The sequence below is a fragment of the Sciurus carolinensis genome, chromosome 3, assembly GCF_902686445.1.
Source record: "Sciurus carolinensis chromosome 3, mSciCar1.2, whole genome shotgun sequence".
In the NCBI taxonomy this organism is placed as follows: Eukaryota; Metazoa; Chordata; class Mammalia; order Rodentia; family Sciuridae; genus Sciurus; species Sciurus carolinensis.
Window position 1 is genome coordinate 61,239,799 of NC_062215.1, and position 22,153 is coordinate 61,261,951.

At 39.0% G+C, this 22,153-nt stretch overlaps 1 protein-coding gene across 4 annotated transcripts in view; it reads left to right on the top strand.

Annotated features, from left to right (window-relative positions):
- Smg6 (SMG6 nonsense mediated mRNA decay factor) overlaps window positions 1-22,153 on the top strand; it is a 239,452-nt gene that overhangs the window by 62,464 nt on the left and 154,835 nt on the right. For all 4 annotated transcript variants that reach the window (XM_047547528.1, XM_047547531.1, XM_047547529.1 and 1 more), the window contains 2 exons: window positions 3,981-4,042; window positions 10,811-10,956. In XM_047547528.1, coding sequence (XP_047403484.1) covers window positions 3,981-4,042; window positions 10,811-10,956 — 208 coding nt within the window. The remainder of the gene's footprint in view (window positions 1-3,980; window positions 4,043-10,810; window positions 10,957-22,153) is intronic.

Sequence of the window (22,153 nt, forward strand, 5' to 3'; positions counted from 1 at the left end):
AGGCTACTTGGTATGACTCTACTTTCCCTATCTCTAGAAGGAAGAATACTTATGAGTAACTTTAATTGCTATTAAATGATTATTGTGTTATTGATAAATCTCCTTATTTTCTGTGCCAGCATCCTCTTCTTCACTTTATCATTTCCTTACATCTCATCTTACCCAGAGAGATGGGTTATAGCAAGGAAATCACTGTACCTCCTAACATCTTCATAAGCCTTGTCCTAGGTTTTGGAACATAAATGGGAGCTGGCAAGTTGGTATGTTATTTATCTTTTTGGACTATAGACCTTTTGGCATGAGGGACACCCCCCCCCTTTTTTTATTTATTTATTTAAAAAAATTTTTTTTTGGTGCCAGGAATTGAACCCTGGGGGCCTTTAGCCACTGAGCTACATCTCCAACCTGTCTTTTTTTTTTTTTTTTTTTTTTTTTTAAGACGGGACCTCTCTGTGCTTTGAAACCAGTGAGAATATGGAATACTTCACAAATTTGCATGTCATCCTTGAGGAGGGGCTGATCATTTCAGCTTTAGTATGTGCTGCTGAAGTGAGCACTCAAAACATTATAAAAGTGAACTTTTGGAATTCCTTTTAATACTGAGCACTTGTATGGTCCTTAAAATGATTCATTTTTCAGAAATTTTCTACATGACTTTGTAGAAGGAGGAATAACTATTTGGAGGTTGAAATTGAGCATATTTCAGAATCCTCTCCTGTTGTGTTGTCTTAATGCTGCTGAGCACCTTTTTTCTCCTTCCATGTTCTATCATTCACAAAACACTTATATGCAGTTCCAGGGCTTGTATAAAACATTTACTCCTCAAAATGCTTCAATTTGTATTATTTTATTTTATCCTTTCAGTCTGAGTTAGGTAGTAGCAGTGGTAGAAATTCCATTTTACAGTTGAGGAGCAGTCCAAAACCTGTTACTCGTAATCCCACAGTGAGTGACAGGATGGACTTCATTCCAGAGACCTGCCCATCCACCAACTGCCATTAACATCTCTTTGGGGTAAACTCTGGAGTCTACAGTGAGCTGGTTTTGGACTTGAGCTAAGGAGCCTGGCGCCCTTAAATATTCCAGCACACTCACAGGGATATACCCGAGAAGCTGCTTTAGTGAACAGTATATAAATGTATAAGGGAAGACCTGGAGGCAGATAGTTTCATGTTTCTTTCTCCATCTGAATAAGACCATCTAGGTGTATGTTAAAAAGAAAAAAGTTGCAGAAATGGAAGCATCTGTGTGATGTGTTGAAGAGGAAGGAAGTTTAGACTAAGGCTTTGCTGACTGGACTTGGTATCAGTTTAGAGTTCTCCAAAGGTTCTGCCTCAGTGCTAGCTGTCTTCATGGTGTCAATGTGTGAATGTTGTTTAGGACTCATTTTGATCAATGTGTAACAAATTTCCCTCTGTATAGTATGCCTTCCCTCTACTATGCATCTTTGCTTTTAGTTCCCTTCTAATTCAAGTGTTACTGATGACAACAGAGAGGAACTATGTTTAGGGTGGTAGATACTTTCGGACTAAAAATAAAGCAGTAGTTCTTTTTAACAAGGTCAGGGGAAAATGTGTGTGTACTTTTAAAAAGTTCCCTGTGGTTCCCTTTACTCCCACTAGTTGAAAAATGATGCATTGAAAACCACTTTTTACCTGGAGACTGAGACAGGGGGATCATGAGTTTGAGACCAGCCTCAGCAACTTAGGGAGACCCTGTCTCAAAATTGAAAATTAAAAGGGCTGGGAATATTGTTCAGGGGTAAAGTGCCCCTGGATTCAGTCCCCAGTATCAGGAAAAAAAAAAAAAAAAAAAAGAAAACCACATTTTACTATATACAGTTAAAATGTGATATTGGCAAATATGAATTCAGGTTATTAGGTAGGCTGCCCTAAGGGAGAGATCTTTGGGAAGTGTAGATAGATAGAACAGTGATGTTCTCAAAACCCCTCGGGGCCTTAGGTCTTGATATTAGGCTTGGATAAGGTGAATTAGTATCATTCCGATTGAGTTAACTAGTATGTGATTGACAGCTGTGGGAAGAGATAACCAAATTCAAATAGGAAATAGAAGATATATGTATATTTTTTATTTGAAATAATTTAATACCTATAGAAAAGTTGTAGGAATAATACCATACAAAGAACTCTCACGTATTATTCTTCCACATTCTCTGGTTGGTAACATTTGACCACTCGCTTTATTATGTTTATAGCAGGTCTGGCTTACTTTGCAGCTGTTCCTCACCTTTCCCTTCTGTTAAAGGGAACAGTGTCCCTGGCCCTCACTTACTTGCTGTAAGGACAGTTATCTTCCATAAAGTTGCCTGAGCTTTTTAATTACATAAACTAATGTCTCAAACTAGAATAGCCACTTGCTATAATTCACTTAAGGCAAAAATAGAGACTGAAGTTTGTACGCTGAGTTTCTCTTTTTGCAGTTCTGGAGATTGAACACAGGACCTTGCACATGCTAGGCAAGTGCTCTATCACTAAGCTACATCCACAGCCCTGTATTCTGAGTTCTATGTTGAAGTCATTGGTAAAGTGAGAATTTATTCCTTTACCATCACCTACCTTTCATATGAAAGAAAGAGTAAAATTGGCAGTTCTCTTTTGCAAAGGGATAAAGCAGAAGCAGTTTTCCTTTTGGGCAAATGATTCAGAGTTACTGGATTATTCCTTGCCTTCTTGAGATCAAGATTCTTGACCCTCTTGTCTGGCTGAAAGGTCTTAAGCATATAGCTTCTGTGAGACCAGGGAAGATGATAGTGAGGTTGGGTCTTTAGATTGCCTATAGAGTTGAACTGAAATTTTCCCTCTTTTCATCGTTTTGCCCAGATGGAGCTCTTGGCTTTAGAAATAGATTTTCTAGAACCTTGAACCAAGATGTAAATTGGTGGCTCATGGACCAACTTGCTTAATGCTTAACTTTTTTTGCTGGTAGCCAATATTTATTTATTTTTGCCATACTGGGAGTTGGATCCAGGGGCACTTTACCATTGAGTTACATCCTCAGCCCTTTTTAAATTAAATTAAATATAATTTAATTTAATTTTAAGACAGGGTCTTGCTAAGTTGCTGAGGCTGACCTTGAACTTTCTATCCTTCTGCCTTGGCCTCCAAAGAAACTGGGAATGTACATATACACTGCCATGCTTAGCAGTAGCCAATATTTAAAAGCCAGAGGATTTTTAGCTGAGTGCAGTGGCACACACCTCTAATCCCAGAGGCTCAGGAGTCTGAAGCAGGAGGATTGCAAGTTCAAAGCCAGCCTTGATAACTTAGTAAGGCTTAGCAAGCTCCTGTCTCAAGATAAAAAATTAAAAAGAGAAGGTGCTGGGGATGTGGCTCAGTGATTAAGTGTCCCAGGGTTCAGTCCCTGGAACATGCATATGTACATACATACATGTATACATAAATGCCAGAGGATTTTACATAAAAACATAGATTCCCGTTTCCAGCTAGAACATTTGGCTAGAACTAGAGAGTAATTGTCCCAGATTACTACTTCCCTGTCAGTCTACTTCATTCCTGGCCTCTGTAGACACTTGCATTTTCAGCTCCAGACCTAGAGTTTGCACTTCAGTTTTAAAAGCTGGTGATGTACAATTTGATGGTTATTCCTGTTCCTCCCAGAGTTTAATATCCATCCTTAATGCAACCAGAGTGACTTCAGATTTCAGAGAGCTCCAGGCATCTTCACTTATTCATTGCTTCATTCTCTGCACACAGGTGCCACTGCCAGCAGAGGGTGCTATCCGCTTACTGAGCCAACTGTTGTCTTGGCTCAGCTGAGCGACAGCTGTTGGGCATGTGCCCTGGGTCTGTGTGAGAGTTTGGGCATGTCCTTTTGGTTCCCATCCCCAGTGCCCACCCCTTAGGCCCTGGCCAGGTTATTGTGTCACTGGGGACTCTGTTCAGTAACAGGAAACTGGGAAAAGTTTAATTGTTTTCTCCTCTCCCTTTTTTCCCATGCAGCTGAACAAAAGGTTCATCCTCAGTTTTCTCCATGCCCATGGGAAGCTGTTTACCCGGATTGGGTAAGTGTGCAGGATGTTTATTTTATTTTCCTACATTACAAGTCATTTTGGAATTTAATATTGTTAGCAACTAGACTGTGTTTGTAACTGAGGGCACAGGGTGTGAATTCTTAGAGGCCTCCACCTTCTCTTGCCTTCATTCTCTCCTGCTGTGCTCATGAAGTTTAGGAAATATGACTCTCCATCTTTCTGTCTCTTCTTTCTCTACCTTCACCAACCCCCCCTCCCCCTTTTAAGGACAGTCTTTTCCCAGCCCCTTTCCCTAGTCCTCCTGGTGTTCTCTTTCTTTTGCCTTCTGGCTCAGCCCCTAGTGAGCTCCTGAAGGCAGTCATGCGTCTTCATCCCTGGGTGCAGCTGCCAGGGGTCCTTCTTGGGAATAAACTGTCCACTAATTTTCCCTCAAAGACAATAGAAACATTTTCTTCCTCCATGTCCTTCTGACCCACACTCCTTCCTTCTGTGCTACATTTCCTGTATCATATTGCTGATCTCAGTAATTACCAAAACTGTTTTATGGTTTTACCATGGATTTACATATAAGTCTTAGGGAAGGTAGTGTGTGTGCAAAAATCCTGTTACTTCATACTTTATTTTCCTAAAGTGATCCAAAGCCTGACTTAATGCCTTCATATCAAAGCAGATGTATGCTAAAAATCTGTTTAATGTAGGTCCTTTCTGGATACAAGACAGTGAAGAGAGAGAGAAGTGACAGTGCTCCCAGACAGGATTTTAATATTTTCTGAGTTAGAGTGAGGTAAAAAATTAACAAATGAGGTATCCTTTGAGGTGATTATTGTTAGATTATAAATCCTCCAGTTATTGCAAGTGTTTCCCTTTCACTTTCTATCATAAACTTGTAAGTTCATCTGTAATGCTCTAGGTTTCATTAGTGGAAGTAGGAGCTGTGTCTCTTTCTATAAAGTTTTGTATTTAACTCTTTTGAGAAGCTGAAAGGCTTTGTCCTACTTGAAGAAACATCTCCTGGATGGTGAACTAGAAAGTGAGCTTAGTACATATTCATTTAGCATCAGCCTGGGCAAGAGATATAATAATGGCCATTGCAGGGATAGTTTTAATTTTGAAATGACTTGGAAAAATTGAAGAAGTCCCAAAAGATATGACCATCAATAGAAATAAGTTTTAAATAATTCACTTAGGAAAAATTAAGTAGGTGCATCAGTAGCTCCCATCTCCTTATCTCCAACCCCACCCCAGCTTCCAGTGTAAGCTCTACTGTGACAGGACTTTTTGTCAAGCACTGTTGTGTCTGAGTACCTGGCACATATAGTAGGTGCTCAGTTACTATTTGTTGTATGAATGAGTGAATCATTATAAGAAATGAATGAATTGTGAAAGACCAGAGAGAAGGATCAGGAATTCTAATAGGTGACCCAAGCTTATCACTAGCTAGTATATAAAACTCTAGTTATGTGGTAGATAAGATGATATCAGTGTCATCTTATAAAATAACACATCACAGAAAGAAATTTTATTGTGCTACACTTAAAATAATAATTAATGGTGCTGTCACTCCTTATCTCTTGATCTTCTGTATATTTTATCAGATTTTTAATTAGACCTTTATTTCCCCCTTTCAAAATTTTTTATTTAAACACAGATATTCTAGAAGATGTTTGGCAAATAGCCACAATAATGATTAAAAAGCTGGAAAATGATATTTGGGAAGAAAAATTAATCTTAAAACAAAACACTAAGGAAGTAGCAGTAACTGGGAATGTAGGTCAGTGATAGAGCTCTTTCCTAGCATGTGCAAGGCCCTTGGTTCAATCCCCAGTGCTGAGAAACAAAAACAAAACTCTAAGGTTTAACAAAAAAATTTTTAGAGACAGTAAGGTGTTCTAACTGTGTTTAAATATGTATGAGTCATAACCAGATAGTCTTGATTTTTATGAGAAGACAGAGAAATAGACTTATGGTGCAGCTGGAGAGATATGGGTTAGGTGTAAGAACATTTCACAGAGGAAAATGTTTGGAAATTTCCTTCCCCAGAGGCCTTTAAAAAGAAATAGATTATCTCATTTGTCTGAGGTGGCTTACTGTGGTCCACATTATTTAGGAACTCTTCCATTCCTGCGTATAACATCCTGTTGTCAAAAAGAGAAAGTCAGTCCAGTTTTACTTTTATAGAAGATGAGTTATGGTAGTTTTCAGTGAGGAAAGTATATATCAAGTTTGGACATACTTCAGACCTTGGATGAGTATTTCACTTACGTTGTCCCGAAGGTAAGAGAGAATTGAGCTGCAAATTTATTCAGGAAGGCAAAAACAGCAATGACATTTCTATTGTTAAAAAAGAAAAAAAAAATATTTAGAAGTCTGTAAGACTAGAGCAGCAGTGAGCCTAAGCCACATACAACATCATGGACTGTTGCCTAATTACCAAGATGTGAAATGTGGGAGGCGTGAAAACAATTAAGACTGAGGAGATTGTAATGGGGAGCATCTGAAGGCAGTACTATTGCTTCAAAGCTGTTCCTCCAGTTTTGGTTTTCTCTGTGCTTGGTGGTCCATGGTGCATCAGTATATAAATGAATGCCTACTGTGTGCCAAAACAAGTCTGCTTACTGTTAGCATCAGCTGCAAGAGGCTGTGAACGTTAATGAGATAAAGTATCAAAAAGAGTTTTTCACTGCTCACTAGATACAAGACCTCAAGAATAGTAAATAAGTCAAAACTGAGAACTTCAGTTTCCTTGTCACTGGTTTAAATAGATAGTCTCTGAGGTCCATTCTAGTTCTTATGTTCTGTAGCACTACAGTGTTTTCTCTCATTTCTACCCTGTTACACAGCTTAGTTTTATTTGTTTGGTTTGGGTTTCTTGCTCCTGTCTTGCTCAGTGTTAAAAAATTAAGAAATTGATTGAGAAAAGTTAGAAAACCTAATTCTTTTCTGTTTAACCCAGCCGTGTTCCTCAGCATCAGAGAGGTTGGATCCTGTGCAGTTAGTCATTGTCTGAGTCACTCTGGAGTCTGGGTTCCAATTGTTTCTGAAAGATTGGTTTCTTAAAACTGCCATTCAAATGAGACAAGGTATCTCTAGAGATCACTTCACAAGGCACTCACTTAAGTCAGTGTAATGCATGTCCTGAAAATGATCATATCCTCTGAGGTTTTGAAGAATAGGAATGGAGTCTTCATGGACTCAGGAAGAGGAATCATTCAGGTTCCAGGTGGCTCCTGATAGATGTTTTCCTGGTGAGAGGTAGATCAGACCTATACTTGGCCTCCACTGAGAGAGATCGGGAAGCTGGCAGTGTCTGGGCTCTTGATTTGTGACAAATGGATTTGCTTCCCATTATTGCCTTGGTTAAAGTTACCACTTTAGCTTTTACTTTCTTGCCTGGTCATGCATTTGCACAGCTTCAAGCTCTCTTGGAATTCAAAGACTGATATGTTGATTTTGGACTTTGAATTTTTAAAAAAGTAATATTTGTATCTGAATTTTTAAAAACATTTTATTGTAGTTGTAGATTGACACAATACCTTTATTTTATTTATTTATTTATTTATTTTTATGTGGTGCTGAGGATTGAACCCAGTGCCTCACATGTGCAAGGCAAGCACTCTACCACTGAGCTACAACCTCTTAATTTAATTTTAAAACTAACAGATGTTTTTAAATACAAAAGTAAGAACTATTCATTGTTGGATAAATTTTTTTGTTATTATACAGTTCTCACTAAAATATCTAGAAAACATAGCAAAAAGAATAAAAAATTACTCATATTCTTTTTTTAACTCATATTCTTAATACCCAGCTATAATTATCCACTTTTAACATTTGAGTTTTTCTCATGTATCATACACACTTATGTGCTTTTTATAAATATACATAAAAATGATTATATTAAGTTGCTTTATAAATATTATTTTCATTAATTTTATGTTGGAGTTTCCCCCACATGCTTAAAAAATATAATGCATCTTTTAAAAAATAATAATGTGTGTATGTGCCACACTGTTGTTGTTGGGCATTTTAGGTTGCTTCCAAGTTTTTACTACTATAAATGACCATATTGTGATACTTTCCCTGTTCCTTTTTTTCCTTCTGTTACTGCTGATGCAGTTTTTTCTTCTTGGTTTAAATTTAATAATTACTTAAGTTATATCTAGAAATCCTTATAAAAATATAACACGACAGCTAAGGCTAAGATTTCTTCCAATACAGCCCCAATTCTTGTGCTTCCAAAAGAGATTACACTAAACATTAGGTTATGTATTCTTCAGGACCTTTTAACTACATTTACATATATAGATATATGTTCATGAAAACACATAACTTTATTTTGTGGGTTTTTCCAAACAAAATTATGTATCACTCTTTTACAATAAATTTTCTCTATTATATGGGGTAAAGCAAAGATTATTTCTCAAAGAGAAGGGTATAAACTACTTACAGGCAATAATCAGACAGGATTTTGGTTGCAAAACTGGGAACCAGAAGTCTCATTACTGAGCCCTGAGATGGAGACTTTTGTCTTTGCTTCCCTCTTTGATTGCTTAACAAGGCTGATTTTTGTCTTGAGTAGATCCATCTTCCTTTATATCTCACATGTGACATTACTCTAACCTACATTCTTATGCATTTGATTTTCTTCTTTTGTATTAATCATGTTATACTGGTCAAAAGAAAAGAAGGGAGGTTTTAAAAAAAAAAAAAAAAAACTTAAAAAAAAAAAAGAAAATGTGGACATTTGACCTGTACTCATTTGAGACTTCAGTCTGACCCAGGGAGTGTTAATGAATCTGTTTCAATTCCCACCCCAGGGAAGAGGCTTCCTCAGACACGGCTTCAGCTTCGAAGCAAGACTGTCCCACGTGACTCTTCTGTTGTTCTGTGCTGGCTCTCTACTGCCTTTCAACACGGAGACACATGGCTCTGAAACTTGCCCAGTGTGGCTGCTTTTCAAGCAGAGTGAACTCTGCTCTTCTCGTAATGAGAAGTGCTAGCCCCCCTCCTCACCTCCAACCAGAAAGAGTGCTGCACAGTGTCAGGATTTAAAATGAAACCTTTGTTATAGCCCATGGGGAAAAATGGATCCAGTCCAGCCCCAAACATATCATTCTCTGCCATTCCAAATCTACCAAGAGTTTTAGCGACCCTGAAACTTTTTAGAGAGGAATAAGTTTTGTTTTGCTTTATTTTGAGGGGGACACTTGAAATGGTATGAGGGGGAGGAAAGAAAATGCATGGTGTGTTTTGTGCCAATGGAAATGAGGACAGCTCAGCAGAGAAGGGAATTGGAATGTAAACTGTAATTGACCCATAGCTGTGGCATGACTTCTGGGCACCAGAGGGTCAGCAATAGGAGTTGCCATCCAAGGGCAGGGAATGAAGGTTGCCAAGATTCCAGAAAGCTCTAGGGTTTTCTAATCTGGCGGGGGGGGTCCTCCTCAAGAGGGAAAGATTCAAGGTTGGGGTGAAACTAGCAGCACCTTTCTCTAGGACTTGTTTTGTGTCCTTTGTGAAGGATTCCCTTCCCTGTGGCTTTCCAGAAGCTATTTATTAATCCAGCCTAGAGCTGTTCCTCACCACACCCCTTTGCACCACAAGCAGTTTGTTTGGTGGTAGTGGTAGGGTGAGGGTGGATAAAAGATACTTTGCTGACCATGAATTGTTCGGCATTGCCCTGAGGCCCATGTGCCTGGTTTCTCTCGCTAGCACCAAGTTTGAGTTTGCTTTTTATTTCGGAGGACTTCAGCTGTGGTTTGTTCCTGTTGCCAGAGGAGCTCCAGGCATGCACCACTGTTTAGGATCCAGTGGCCACATTTGGCAAGCAGTGGTTTGAATGACCTCTCCTTCGGAGCCCTAGGTCACAGGCTGGATTTCTGCCTCCCTGCATTACAGGCTCTTCCTGTATTGGGAGTGGCAGTTGGCCAGGGCATTATATTTCCACTGGCCTGAAAACATACAGACCCTGATGAGCAGAGGCTTGTAAGAGGGAGGAGGACGGCAACACAGGAAAGGCTGAAATAGATCATTGGGGCCCTCGGTCTAGGGGTTCTTCAAGGGGAAATTTGGGATCCTTAGGCAGGGCAATTAGTATGTTAGTACCTAAGAAGTCAACAACAGAACTGTCTTTTTTTTTTTTTTTTTTTCCAGAGATTGAACTCAGGGGCTCTTAACCACTGAGTCACATGCCATATCTCAGCCCTATTTTATATTTTATTTAGAGACAGGGTTGCTTAGGGTCTTGCTAAATTGCTGAGGCCGGCTTTGAATTCGAAATCCTCCTGCCTCGACCACCTGAGCCGCTGGGATTACAGGCGTGCACCATCATGTCCATCTGTCTGATTATCTGGAGTAAATCCTTACATAAAGAATCTTTAACTTCATGTGACTCTTCTTATAGAATAAGGTTTTTATGCCAGAGAATTGGGGGCGGGATATATAGGTGTTTGTTAGAGCTTAAAGAAAATTTGTTCACAATTTAGAAAAACTCATTGTTTCAGAGGGAAACTTTTATGTCAGCTTGAATCCAGTTCTTGCCAGGGGTTAGGAAATAGCATACCAAAGTATAATAACTCATAGTAATTTACCCCCAAATTGAGTTGTTTCCATCTCCAAACCCTGAATGCTTTATTCCTTTCTCTTAAAATCTGTTCAAAATTGCAGGATACCAGGAAGGTTTGTGAAAGTACCAAAAAAACATTCTAGGCATTAGTTGTTGGCTCCCAGGGGATAAGAGGTGGTCTCTCCAAGTACTTTTAGGGATGTACCTCACTGATGGGCTCCCTTTATCTGCAGGATGGAGACATTCCCTGCAGTGGCTGAGAAAGTCCTCAAGGAGTTCCAAGTGTTGCTACAACATAGCCCATCTCCTATTGGAAGTACCCGGATGCTGCAGCTTATGACCATCAACATGTTTGCTGTACATAACTCTCAGTTGAAAGGTAAGGAACATCCAGTTACTTCATCTAGACAGAGATCAGTCTAGCTTCTTTCCTATGCTACTTTATCACTATCCTTGCCCCTGCCAAATAGACACTGTCTCCACCCACCAATTGCCTTTCAGATCTTTAGTTTACTCTCTGAAATCCATAAGACTCTCTAGTGCTTGGGTGGGATAGAAGGGAATCGTGTGTGTAGAGCTTAATTTGCAAACCCAGAGATGCTTTTGCACATCTGGCCATGCTAAAGGCAGCAGCAAGGCCTCTTGGAGGCTGCAGACCCAGAGCTTCTCCCAGGGGAGAGGCATTGCTGAAATGTTTCATTGCAGAGACCATACGCTTGGCAGGGATTGGGAATAGCTGTTTCTGGACTCATGTACCCTGTTTGTTCAATATGGAAAAGTCTCGTTCCCTATGGGATATCCCTTGTGGGATCCTGCCAGAGAGTTAAGAACAGAGAATTGATGAGCTTTGGTGACTCTAATCTGGAAGCACAAAAACCATCAGACGCAGAATTTGGTCAGTGTACTGATGTGCATTCTGAAATGCTTTTTCTGAATGCTCTTTGGGGTTTTTTGATAGGGGTTGGGGAAAGGGAGGAGGGAAAGGGCAGATTGGTAGGGTTTTTAAATGTTCTTTTGGACCAGGTCACAGTGAAGCATGTTACCAGCATCCCTTCCTTTCCTTCCAACCCACTTAGGTAAGGATGATGTGGTTTGATGGAAATATGCAATGTGGGGTGACATTATTTTGTGTGTTTCTTTGCAGTATTTAATTCATGCTGCCAAGGAATAATTTCAGAGCATGGACAGAGTGTTTGGTCTCAGGGCTAGAAGGTTATTATCTGAAATGCCAGGAAGTGGAAATTGCCCCATGGAGACTTTGTTGTAAAGTAGATCTGGTGTTTCTGGACCAAGTGCTGCTGGCTCTCTTGTTGCATCTTTTCTCAGAGCTTTCTCTCGTCCTGAACTTGATTTATTTCCCTTTCCATTTGTATTGGGTTATTCTCAGCTTGCTGGTGGTGGGGAATTTCTTCTCTGATGAGTGAGTATGCCACACTTCCCCTGGAAACAGGGTTTCTCTGGGGTCTTGGCAAGGTCCTTAGCTAGTCTGCCTGAGTTTTCAATCACTTTTGAATCTTGGAGGACTTTGTCCTCTCAGGCTGCCTGCAACAGCATTTAGAATTCCCCGCAGAAAACATGATGCAGAAGCTTAGGAGCCTTTTTGAACTTGGCTAATTATTCCTGAGACGACTATTTGTTTAAATGGTGAGGAAGCATGGAGTCCTGAGGGGCAGTGCTGATTTCCAGGAAGGAGGAAATAAAGTTTCTTAAGTGCTGTCTTCGTGAGGTTATGAAGTCCAAAGGGGAGGGAGATTTTGCTACCAAGACAGAAACTCACTGGACTCTGAAGTGGGGCCTCCTAAGGTGCCTTCCTATTCATTTTCCTCTCTTCTACCAAAACAATCCACCAAGTTCTAGTTCTGCCTGTCACAGAGCTGCTGCCAAGGTTATTGTTCAGCATCAAATGACCTGCAGCCTCTATAATAGGAATGTGAAGAAACTACAGCCCTTGTCTATGGAGCAGCTGTTTTCAGCAGGTTTTGCTCCACAGAAAGGAATACTTTGACCTTTTCACAGGCCACCAGTGAGTCTTTTTCTTGTAACTGTTGTTAAGTAAAAGTAAAGAAAATAAAGGTAGAAGGAAGGTGAATACAGAGAAAGAAACAGGTGGTTCCTCTGTGTGAGGCCAACGTACTTTTCTTAGGACTATCCCCTGATTGGTTATAAGGAAGACTCTTTAGCAAAGAATGACATGTTAAAAAGTCTGTCCTTGTGACATGACTCCTTAATCCTGTCCTTGTCTGGACTCTTACCTCTGTAAGGCAGGAGGAGCCTGAGCTGAGGTAGAGTGTCTCCAAGGGTGTTTCAGGGAAAAAACAGCCCAGGCCACAGGATATAACACTCAACTAGGACACAGAGCTCTGTGGACATGCTGCCAAGTACCCGGTGTGCAGCTGAGGCGGCTGTCCAGACCCCACTGTGTGGGCTGCCATTGGGAGAGGGGTGAGCAGAGCACTCAGCAGGGCTGGTTGGTGGGAAGATGCACTTTTCCATTTCCCAGCACATGAGTCATCTTCTCTGGGCCCCTGTGCTGTGCTTGCACGGACAGTGGCAAGAAGGGGGTGTTGTGGCTGAGTAGCAGCATCTGTGCCGGGGGTGGAGAGGGAAGGGGGTTGGGGAGAGGGTAAAGATTTAAATCCTTCACTAATCAGCAGCAGTTTGAATCACATTTTTATGAGTAAGGAAGTGATAAATCAGCCCTGTGTGTTCAGCCCCCAAGTCCCGTCAGCCAGTGCCCTTCTAAAGCCAGTCTGCATGCTGTCAGAGTCGCCACCCAGCCATGGTCCCTGGCTGTCTGAAACCAGGAAGCAAGACCTGATGCTTCCTGGCCCTCCCAGGTGCTTGGGGTCTATGGTGATTTGGCAGTCACTGCAAGTTACAGAACATCTGGGCCATCATTTTTCTTTCTGTTTCTTCTTGGACATGTCCTTCTGGGTGGGTGTTTGCATATGTCAGTTCCTGGACTCTGTGGAGGAGAGCATTCCAGCCTGAAGCAGAGGTGATCTTGTGGCCTACAAGGAAGTCCAGATCCTCTCAATCTGTGCCTGACCCTTCCCCATAGATGTGGGGTCAGGAGTATGATTTGGATAGTAACAGAAAAGTCCTTACTTAAAGTTTGTCCTTTCCTAATGACTTTAATACTTTCATGAATCATTCATTTTTTTTGTATTCAATGCTACCTTGTATGGCTATTTATTTTTATAATATCAATAGTTCAGGGATGGAAATCTTATTGCTATTAAAACTCTATAGAGGGCTGGGGGGATAGCTCAGCTGTTAAGAGTGCTTGTCTCACAAGCACAAGACCCTGAGTTCGATCCCCAGTACCAGGAAAAAAAAAACAACAACAACTCTGTAGAGTGATTGCTTTTCACATATGCTTTCCTTGTGAATGTAGAGCTGTTTAAAAGTTTTAGATGCTGCAGCAGGCAAAATAGCAAAAAGCTTAGGTGGTGGGGAGAGAATGGCATCTTTCTCCTTTTCCTAGGTTATGGTCTTCCTTGAAGCCAACCTTGTTTGTGGAGTCAGAGGTTGTGAGGTCAGATTTCCCTCTTTCCCATCCATTTGGGGAAATAAGTTGAATTATTTCACATCATTTAGCCAACTAAGCTTTTAGGTCTCAGTAGTGATCTTCAAACTACTCAGGTATGTTGATAGGAAGACCTTTATTTCCTTTTGTCATGTGGTCCCTATGTCAAAATCCAACTTCAGTGGAAGTACAGAGTCTAGAATCCTAATAATTTACCCTGAGATAGTTTGTGACAGATAAATTTGAAGGACAGGACAAGGGATGTTTGGGGAGCCCTGGCATAGTGCCTGGTTAGGCACTCCTCTTTGTTAAATGCATGGACAAGGAAGCTCACAGCTCTGGAAAAGCCAACTCTCTTCAGCAGTGTGTTCCTTTATTTGGCCAGTGTCCAAAGCTGGTGGTGAGATAGGTGGTTCCCAGAGTGATATCACAATTGGTAATCTCTCTACGGCATCCCTACCCTGAAGGGAGAAAGGACCTTCTCCATGTTCCTCAGTATTTAACACTTCAGTAGCCATCTGATTGGCTGATGTGATGCTGGAGGGTAAACTGGTTGATCTAAACCACAAGCAGTCCAAGAATTTTAATTTTTTAAAAATTCCATAATTTGAGGAAATAAAACTTCAGTTTCTTGAAGAGGAATAATTGAAGTAATATTTGTGGTAGGGCATCACTGAAACTCCATTGCATCCCCCATCTGTGCCCAATTTGCTCCAATCTGGCTTCTTCTCCCTTTTTATTCCCTCTCCCTTTTAGTCTCTCTCTTAAAAAAAAAAAAAAAAAAAGATTTTGTAATTTTTGGAATCAAAACCATCGCAGGCACACTGTTTTATTTTACTGTATTATTGGATTATACTTCCTATAAATCATTGGATGTTACTCATTGGCCACCGCTGAAATTAACTTCCCTTTTCGGTGCCCTTTGCCTCTTCTTTCTCCTCTTCTACCAAGTCATAGAACATATCTTCATTTAAGCCCTTTATGAGAGCCCAAATAGCAGCAAGAGGGCACCCAAGAGATAGTTCTTGTGTGCGTTTGGTATTGCCTGCTCTGAGGGAACATTTGGGGGCTAGAATTGAAGTAGAGTTTGACTGACTTTCCTTTCATGATCATTTATTCTTGCTTTTTATGGCATTTGTAATCCTGAATTGCAGGAGATAGAGGGAGTGTCACATAGCTACAGCTGTTTATGTGGGCCTGATAGAGCTAACCCATAGGTGTGAAATTCTGCCATTGTTATGAATGGGAATTGACTCTAGTTGAGAAATTCAGTTCATAGCCAGAATTTGTTGTCCAGCCTACAATAACCTTGGAGACCTTACAGAAAAGCAGTTTGCTCCCCTGTGGCAATTCACTTCTGTCTGAGTTTTTTACCCAAGCAGAATGTATGAAGTGCTTAATCCTCTGCTTGTCAGAACAGTTGTACAGGAAATCCACCTTTCATAAGGGGTTAGACTTGAGGTTAGCTATGTAAACTGTCCTTCTGTTCCTCCTCCTGTGTCTCTTTTCCATCCTTGAGTAGATTTTTGCTATTATTCAGTGCTACCTTGGCCCTCATTTTTAGAACTCCATAGGTAAATTAATAGAGGGAGCCAGTGTGGCCAATGAATATTTTGAGAAATAGATTCAAAGTTCAGAATAAGTTGGACAGGCAGGCCCAGAGAAGGCTGTGTCCTTAAGCTTTGCCCCCTGTTCCTGTAGGGGAGAAAGAACTGTTCATGGGCTGCTTAGCACAGACTTATTTCTTCTGTAGTCAACCATGGTTCTAGCTGTGGTTTCCTGGAAAAGAAGAAAACGTGTAAAAAGTGAGTGTGTTGAGGGACTACCTACCTTTCTAATTCTTGAGTTCTGGGGTCCTTCTTGTTTCCACAGTGAAACTACTATGTTAGTCTAAAAAAGGAGAAATAATTATGAAAAGCTAAAGAAATGAGAAAATTCAGTCATACCAGTGAAATTAGCCTCTTATATCTGTTGAAGAAGTGGTCTTTGTTTTTGTCCCAAGATAAAAATGTGGTTTGGTGTTTATGATTGATTTTGTGTGCAATGCAGAGGTGCACTCTCCCATTGTTGCCCAGTGGTTATTGTGAGTTATATTTTATTTCTGTTGCCATATTATTTGAATTTATTTAGCCCCTAGATGGACTTATTTTGAAGGAGAAACACTGGGGGGAATTTTGGCAGCAGGACTTTCAGCTACTTCTGTTTTTTTTTTTTTTTTTTTTTTTTGCCTCCAGTACTTGGGATTGAATTCAGGGTGCTACTACCACTGAGTTACATACCAAAACCTTTTTAATTTTTTATTTTGAGGCAGGATCTCTGTAAATTGCCTAGGCCGGTCTTGAACTTGCAGTCCTCTAGCCTCAGCCTCCCAAGTATCTAGAATTATGGGCATGAATCACCACGCCCAGGTATTTCTATGCTTTTAAAGAAGCTTTTCCTGACAGTATAGTTCTAAATGTGTATCTTGGAGGGGAAGGGTGGGGGTGTACACAGGCTTCAGTACAGATATATACTGTATGCTAAATATATAAGGGAAAGAATTATAGTTTTCAAAGAAAGTAACCAATAATGACAGCAGCAGCAATCCTGATAATACATTATGACATTTTATAGTTACTACATATGTGTTTTCATTTGATTGTTCTGTCAGTCCTCTGAGACAGGATGGATAGATATTTCGTTTCCTGTTTCATAGACGAGAAGTGTATCAGAAAGGTTAAGTAAATTAAGCAAGGTTGCACAGCTGGTAAATTACACCTCAGACTCAAGTGTCCAGCCTCCTCCTGTCAGAAGACATAAAAATTATGGACAGACAATGAAAGAATTTTTTTTTCTTCTCACTCTGAGCAGTCTGCTATTCTTTAATGAGGAAAATGATCTGAGAATCACACCTGAGACCAGAAGAGGAACAGAAGTGAGAGAGAGTTGGAGGAAGTCAGAATTCTCTCAAGTGACTTGAGTCAGGGGGAGAGGGAGATGACAGGTAATAATCTGGCAAAAGGGTATGATGTGGACAAATTAAGGCTCTGTGTGGTCCATATTTACTTTTGTCATGAGTGTAGGGGAGTCTCCCTCTCATAATGAAAAGCACGATTCATGGCCAGTTGGTGAAAGAAATTTTCAGTCTTTCTCTTGGTTTATGATATAGAGTGTCTCTTAAAAATGGATGGGGATAGAGAACTTTTTAAGAACTTTAGTTTTGGGACTGGGGCTGTAGCTCAGTGGCAGACTGCTTGCCTAGCATGTGTTTGAGGCACCAGGTTTGATCCTTAGCACTGCATAAAAATAAACAAAATAAAGGCATTCTGTCCATCTACAACTACAAAATTAAAAAAAAAAAAAACAACAGTATTTCTTATTTCTAGTATCACTTTTTTGTTTGTTTTTTGGTACCAGGGATTGAACCCAGGAGTGCTTAACCACTGAGCCACATCCCCAGCCCTTTTTATGTTTTATTTTGAAGATGGGGCCACTCTTAGTTGCTGAGGCAGGCCTTGAACTCATGATCCTCCTGCCTTACGCTCCCAAGTTGCTGGGATTACAGGTGTGCCTATGCCACCAAGCCAGGCCTTCACTCGAGGTTTTCTAAAAAAAGAATATTTTCACATACCATTCAGAGAAGAGACTATGCTTCTTTTTTTTTTTTTTGGCCTTGGGGCGGAGTGGGAGTGGATATATCATTCATACAGAAATGAGTATGAGAGTAAAGAGGGTAAAGTTTATTTACACGTACCCACTGCCCAGTTTAAGAATAACTAGAATCTTGTTGGTATCTAAGATGCTCCTTGTATGCTTCATTCTCATAGAAATTGTAGCTACCTCCTCTCCCTGTACTGCAGGTAACTGTGTCTGACCTCTTGACCTCTGGAATCTGTTCCCTTACTTTTCTTTTCTGTTTTTTTTTTTTTTTTTTTTTTTTTTTAGGACTGGGCTTGTGGGTCAGTGGTAGCATGCTCTCCTAGCACGCATGAGGCTCTGGGTTTGCTCCTCAGCACCACATAAAAGTAAAATAAAAGTATTGTGTCCACCTATAACTAAAAAATATATTTAAAAAATAAATATTTTTTAGTTGTCATTGGACATTTATTTATTTATTTATTTATATGCCTTGCTGAGGATCAGACCCAGGGCCTCACACATGCCAGACAAGTGCTCTATGACTGAGCCACAGTCCCAGCCCATCCCTTGCTTTTCTTCATAGTTTGGTCATCTAAGTATGTATCTAAACAAAACATGGTTTTGCTTTACACATGAATGGGACTATTCTAATCATACTACTACTTTCTCTCTCTGGCTTATTTGGTTCTGTCATGTTTGGGAATTCTGTCCCTGTTAATGTGCGCAGTTGTAGTTGATTCATTTTCATTGCTGTAACCCTACATTTTATTCATTTATTAGTTTATCCATTCTTCTGTTGATGAACATTGGGTTCTTCTTTTCTTTGGGGTTATTATGAGCATTGAGTCCATTGATAGTTATTCAAATTATTGGTATATTTGGATTTATATATATCATTTCTATTTTTTAGAAATCATTTTATTTAAACATTTTTTTATAGAAGAAAATGCGTTTTAAGCATGCATTTGAGTCAGCTTAATAAATTTATATATTCAGGTAACTAACATCACAACCAAGATACAGACATTTCCAACATCCTAAAATGTTCTTATTGAACCCATCCTAGTTGATCTCCATCTGGCACCAGGCTTTCTGTCACTACAGCTGAATCTCTCTTTACTATAATTTCATATAAATATGTTTCATATAAATATATCTTTCATATAAATGGAATTGTACGTTGTATACTCTTTTGTGCCTGGCTTCTTTTGCTTAGCATAATGTTTCCTGAGTTTTATCCATGTTCTTATTTGTATCTGTATTTCATTCTTTTGTATTGCCAAGTAGTACTCTATTGTATGGAGATATTGCAGTTTTGTTTATCCAGGGAGAGTTGTTTCTAGGTTTTGGCTATTTATTTATAATAAATAAAAATAAATAAATAATAAAAATAAAAATAAAACTGCTGGTAAATATTTTTATTTAAGTCTTTTTGTGAACATGCTTTTATTTCTCTTGTGTAAATTTCTAGGAGTGGATTTGCTGGATTGTATGGTGAGTGTATGTTTAACTTTATAAGAACCTGCTAAACTATTTCCCACTATCAACTGAGAGAGTTCTACTTTGACATCCTTGCCAACATTTCGTGTTGTCAGGGTTTTTTATTTTAGCTTTGCAGTGCTAATTAATTTTGGTTTTAATTTGTGTTTCACTAATGACTGAAAGATGATGATGATTTTTCGTGCTTATTTGCCATTTGTATTTTTTCTTTGTGTATCTTCTTAAACACTTGGGTAAGTATTTGAATCTCTTGGCCCAGTTTTAAAATCAATTTGTCTTTAAGTTTTAAGAGTTCTTTACAAAATCCAGATATAAGCCCCTTATCAGATACATGTTTTGCAAATATTTTCTCCCAGTGCTTTCCCATTCCCTGCTTAATCTGATTTTTTTCTCCTTTTTTACCATCTTTTGTTTGTTTTTGTGGTGCTAGGGATCACACCAAAGCTTCCCTGCTTTTAGGCAGGCACTCTATCACTGAGCAACATCCCCAGTCCCTCTTACCTCCTTTCATATGGATTCTTTTTCCATTCCATATCCCCCCATTTCCTTTTCTTTTAGTGGTTACCCTAAGAATTACAGCATGCATACTTACCTTGCCAAAAGTCAAGACTTAATCAGCATTTTCACTCTCCTAAACCATACAAGGACCACAGAACACTTAAGTTCTATTCATTCACTTCCCAATTTATATGCTGTTGTACCATATGAAAATTCTTTTTTCTTTTTTCTTTTTTTTTAAAGTACTGGGGATTGAACCAAGGGCCTTGAACATGCTAGGCAAGTGCTGTACCACTGAACTACACTGCCAGCTCTTTCTTAAATTTTAGTTTCACTGAAGGGCTTACTAAGTTGCCTGGACTGGCCCTGAATTTGTAATACTCTTGCCTCAACCTCTGGAATAGCTAGGCTCAAGCGTACACCATTGTATTCATCTTTTTTTTCCCCTTTTAATCCCCATAAGACAAATAATAATTATTATTATGATTTTTGTGTTTCTGGGGATTGAACCCAGGGCCTTGCATATGCTAGGCAAGCTCTCTACCATTGAGCTATATCCTAAGTCCCTTGTTTTTATTTTTGTTCGTTTGTATTGTTATTTTGATAGTACAGGGTTGTGTATTACTCACCTATATATATACTGTTATATGCATTTTTGCATTTCAGACATTTCTTGTGGTCATTTTCTTTCTGCATGAAGTATATCTTTAGAATTTATTTAGTGAAAAAAATTTTTTTTTTTTTTTTTTTTTTTTTTTTTTGGTGCTGGGGATAGAACCCAGGGCCTTGTGCTTGCAAGACTAGCACTCTACCAACTGAGCTATGTCCCCAGCCCCTGAAATTCTTAGGAATATAAAACTTTTGTCTTTTTAGTTTGTGTGAAAAGGACTTTATTTATTTATTTATTTTTCCCTTTTTCCCAATAGAATTCCCAGTTAGCAGTTATTCGCTAATAGCCCGTTGAAGATATTTTACTATCTTTGGGCTTCCAGTATTGCTCATGAAGGTCAGCTGTCAGTCTCATTATTTTTCTCTTTTAAAAGTAATCTATTCTTTCACTCTGAGAGCTTTCCAGTTCTTTCAAAAATCTTTGATGTTCAGCAGTTTTAGTGAGTTGTCTAGATTTGGATTTATTTCACATTTTTCCTGATAGGAATTTTTTGGGCTTCACGTATCCTTGGATTCTTTTTGTTTGCTTGTTTTTTTGTTTTCCCTCAACAGTTTTGGAAAGTTCTTAGTATTCTTTTTTCAAATGCTGCATCTGTGCATGCTTTCTCTTTTCCTTTTGTGACTCTGATTGGATACATGTTGAACTTCCTTTATTTTTGATGTATCTTAAATCTCGTTCGTTATTCTGGCTGTTTTTGTATTCCAGATAATTTCCTTAATGCTCTTTTCAGTTCATCAGACCTTCTCTTAACCATATCTAATCTGCAATTATGCCCTGTTGTGTTTTTTTAAAAAATATTTTTTGTTGTTGATGGACCTTTATTTTTATTTATTTATATGTGGTGCTGAGAATTGACCCTAGTGCCTCATATATTCTAGGCAAGTGCTCTGTCACTGAGTACAACCCTAGACTCCCCATTGTGTTTAATTATTATATATTTTTAATTTCCAGATAGTTTTCTTTTTCATCAAATCCACTTTGACTTTTTTTTAATGATTTCTTGTTCCCTGAACATATTTATTAGCTTGTCTTTTGTTTTTCTTTTTTAAATGTAATTTATTTTTTCTCTCTACATTTAAAAAAAAAATTTTAGTTGTAGATGTACACAATACTTTTGTTTTATTTTTACTTATTTTTATGTGATGCTGAGGATTGAACCCAGTGCCTTACATGTTCTAGGCAAGCACTTCACCACTGAGCTACAACCCCAACCCTCTACATTTTTTTTATTGGTGCATTATAGCTGTACATACTGAGGGGATTTCTTGTTACACATTCACAAATGCACACAATATTCAACATAATTTGGTCAATATCACTCCCTTTTTAAAATAAATATAATTTGGCCAATATCACTCCCTATTTCTTTGAAATATATTAAACATGGTTGTTTTAGAAACTCTATAATCTGAAATGGTATGCATTGGATGTAGCCCTGTCAAATCCCAGCTTTATGGCAAATGTCTTGACCTTATGCTAACTGAATCCATGAAACCTTGAGAGCCATAGCTCAAGTAGCAAATGTTCTGAGGGGTTAATTAGGATGGACATATTGCCATACTACCTTTCTCAGCCCCTGACTAGAGAATTCTCTTTTATTTTACCTGCCCATCAGTATTTTCTAGAAAGATTTTAAAAATTATTTTTCCAGTATAGTTATTTCATTGAAAGAGTAGATTTAGATTCCTAGTCTACCAGCTATATGACAAGTGGAAATGCTGTAATTTCTTTTTACCATCAGATACAAGCTAATTTATTTAT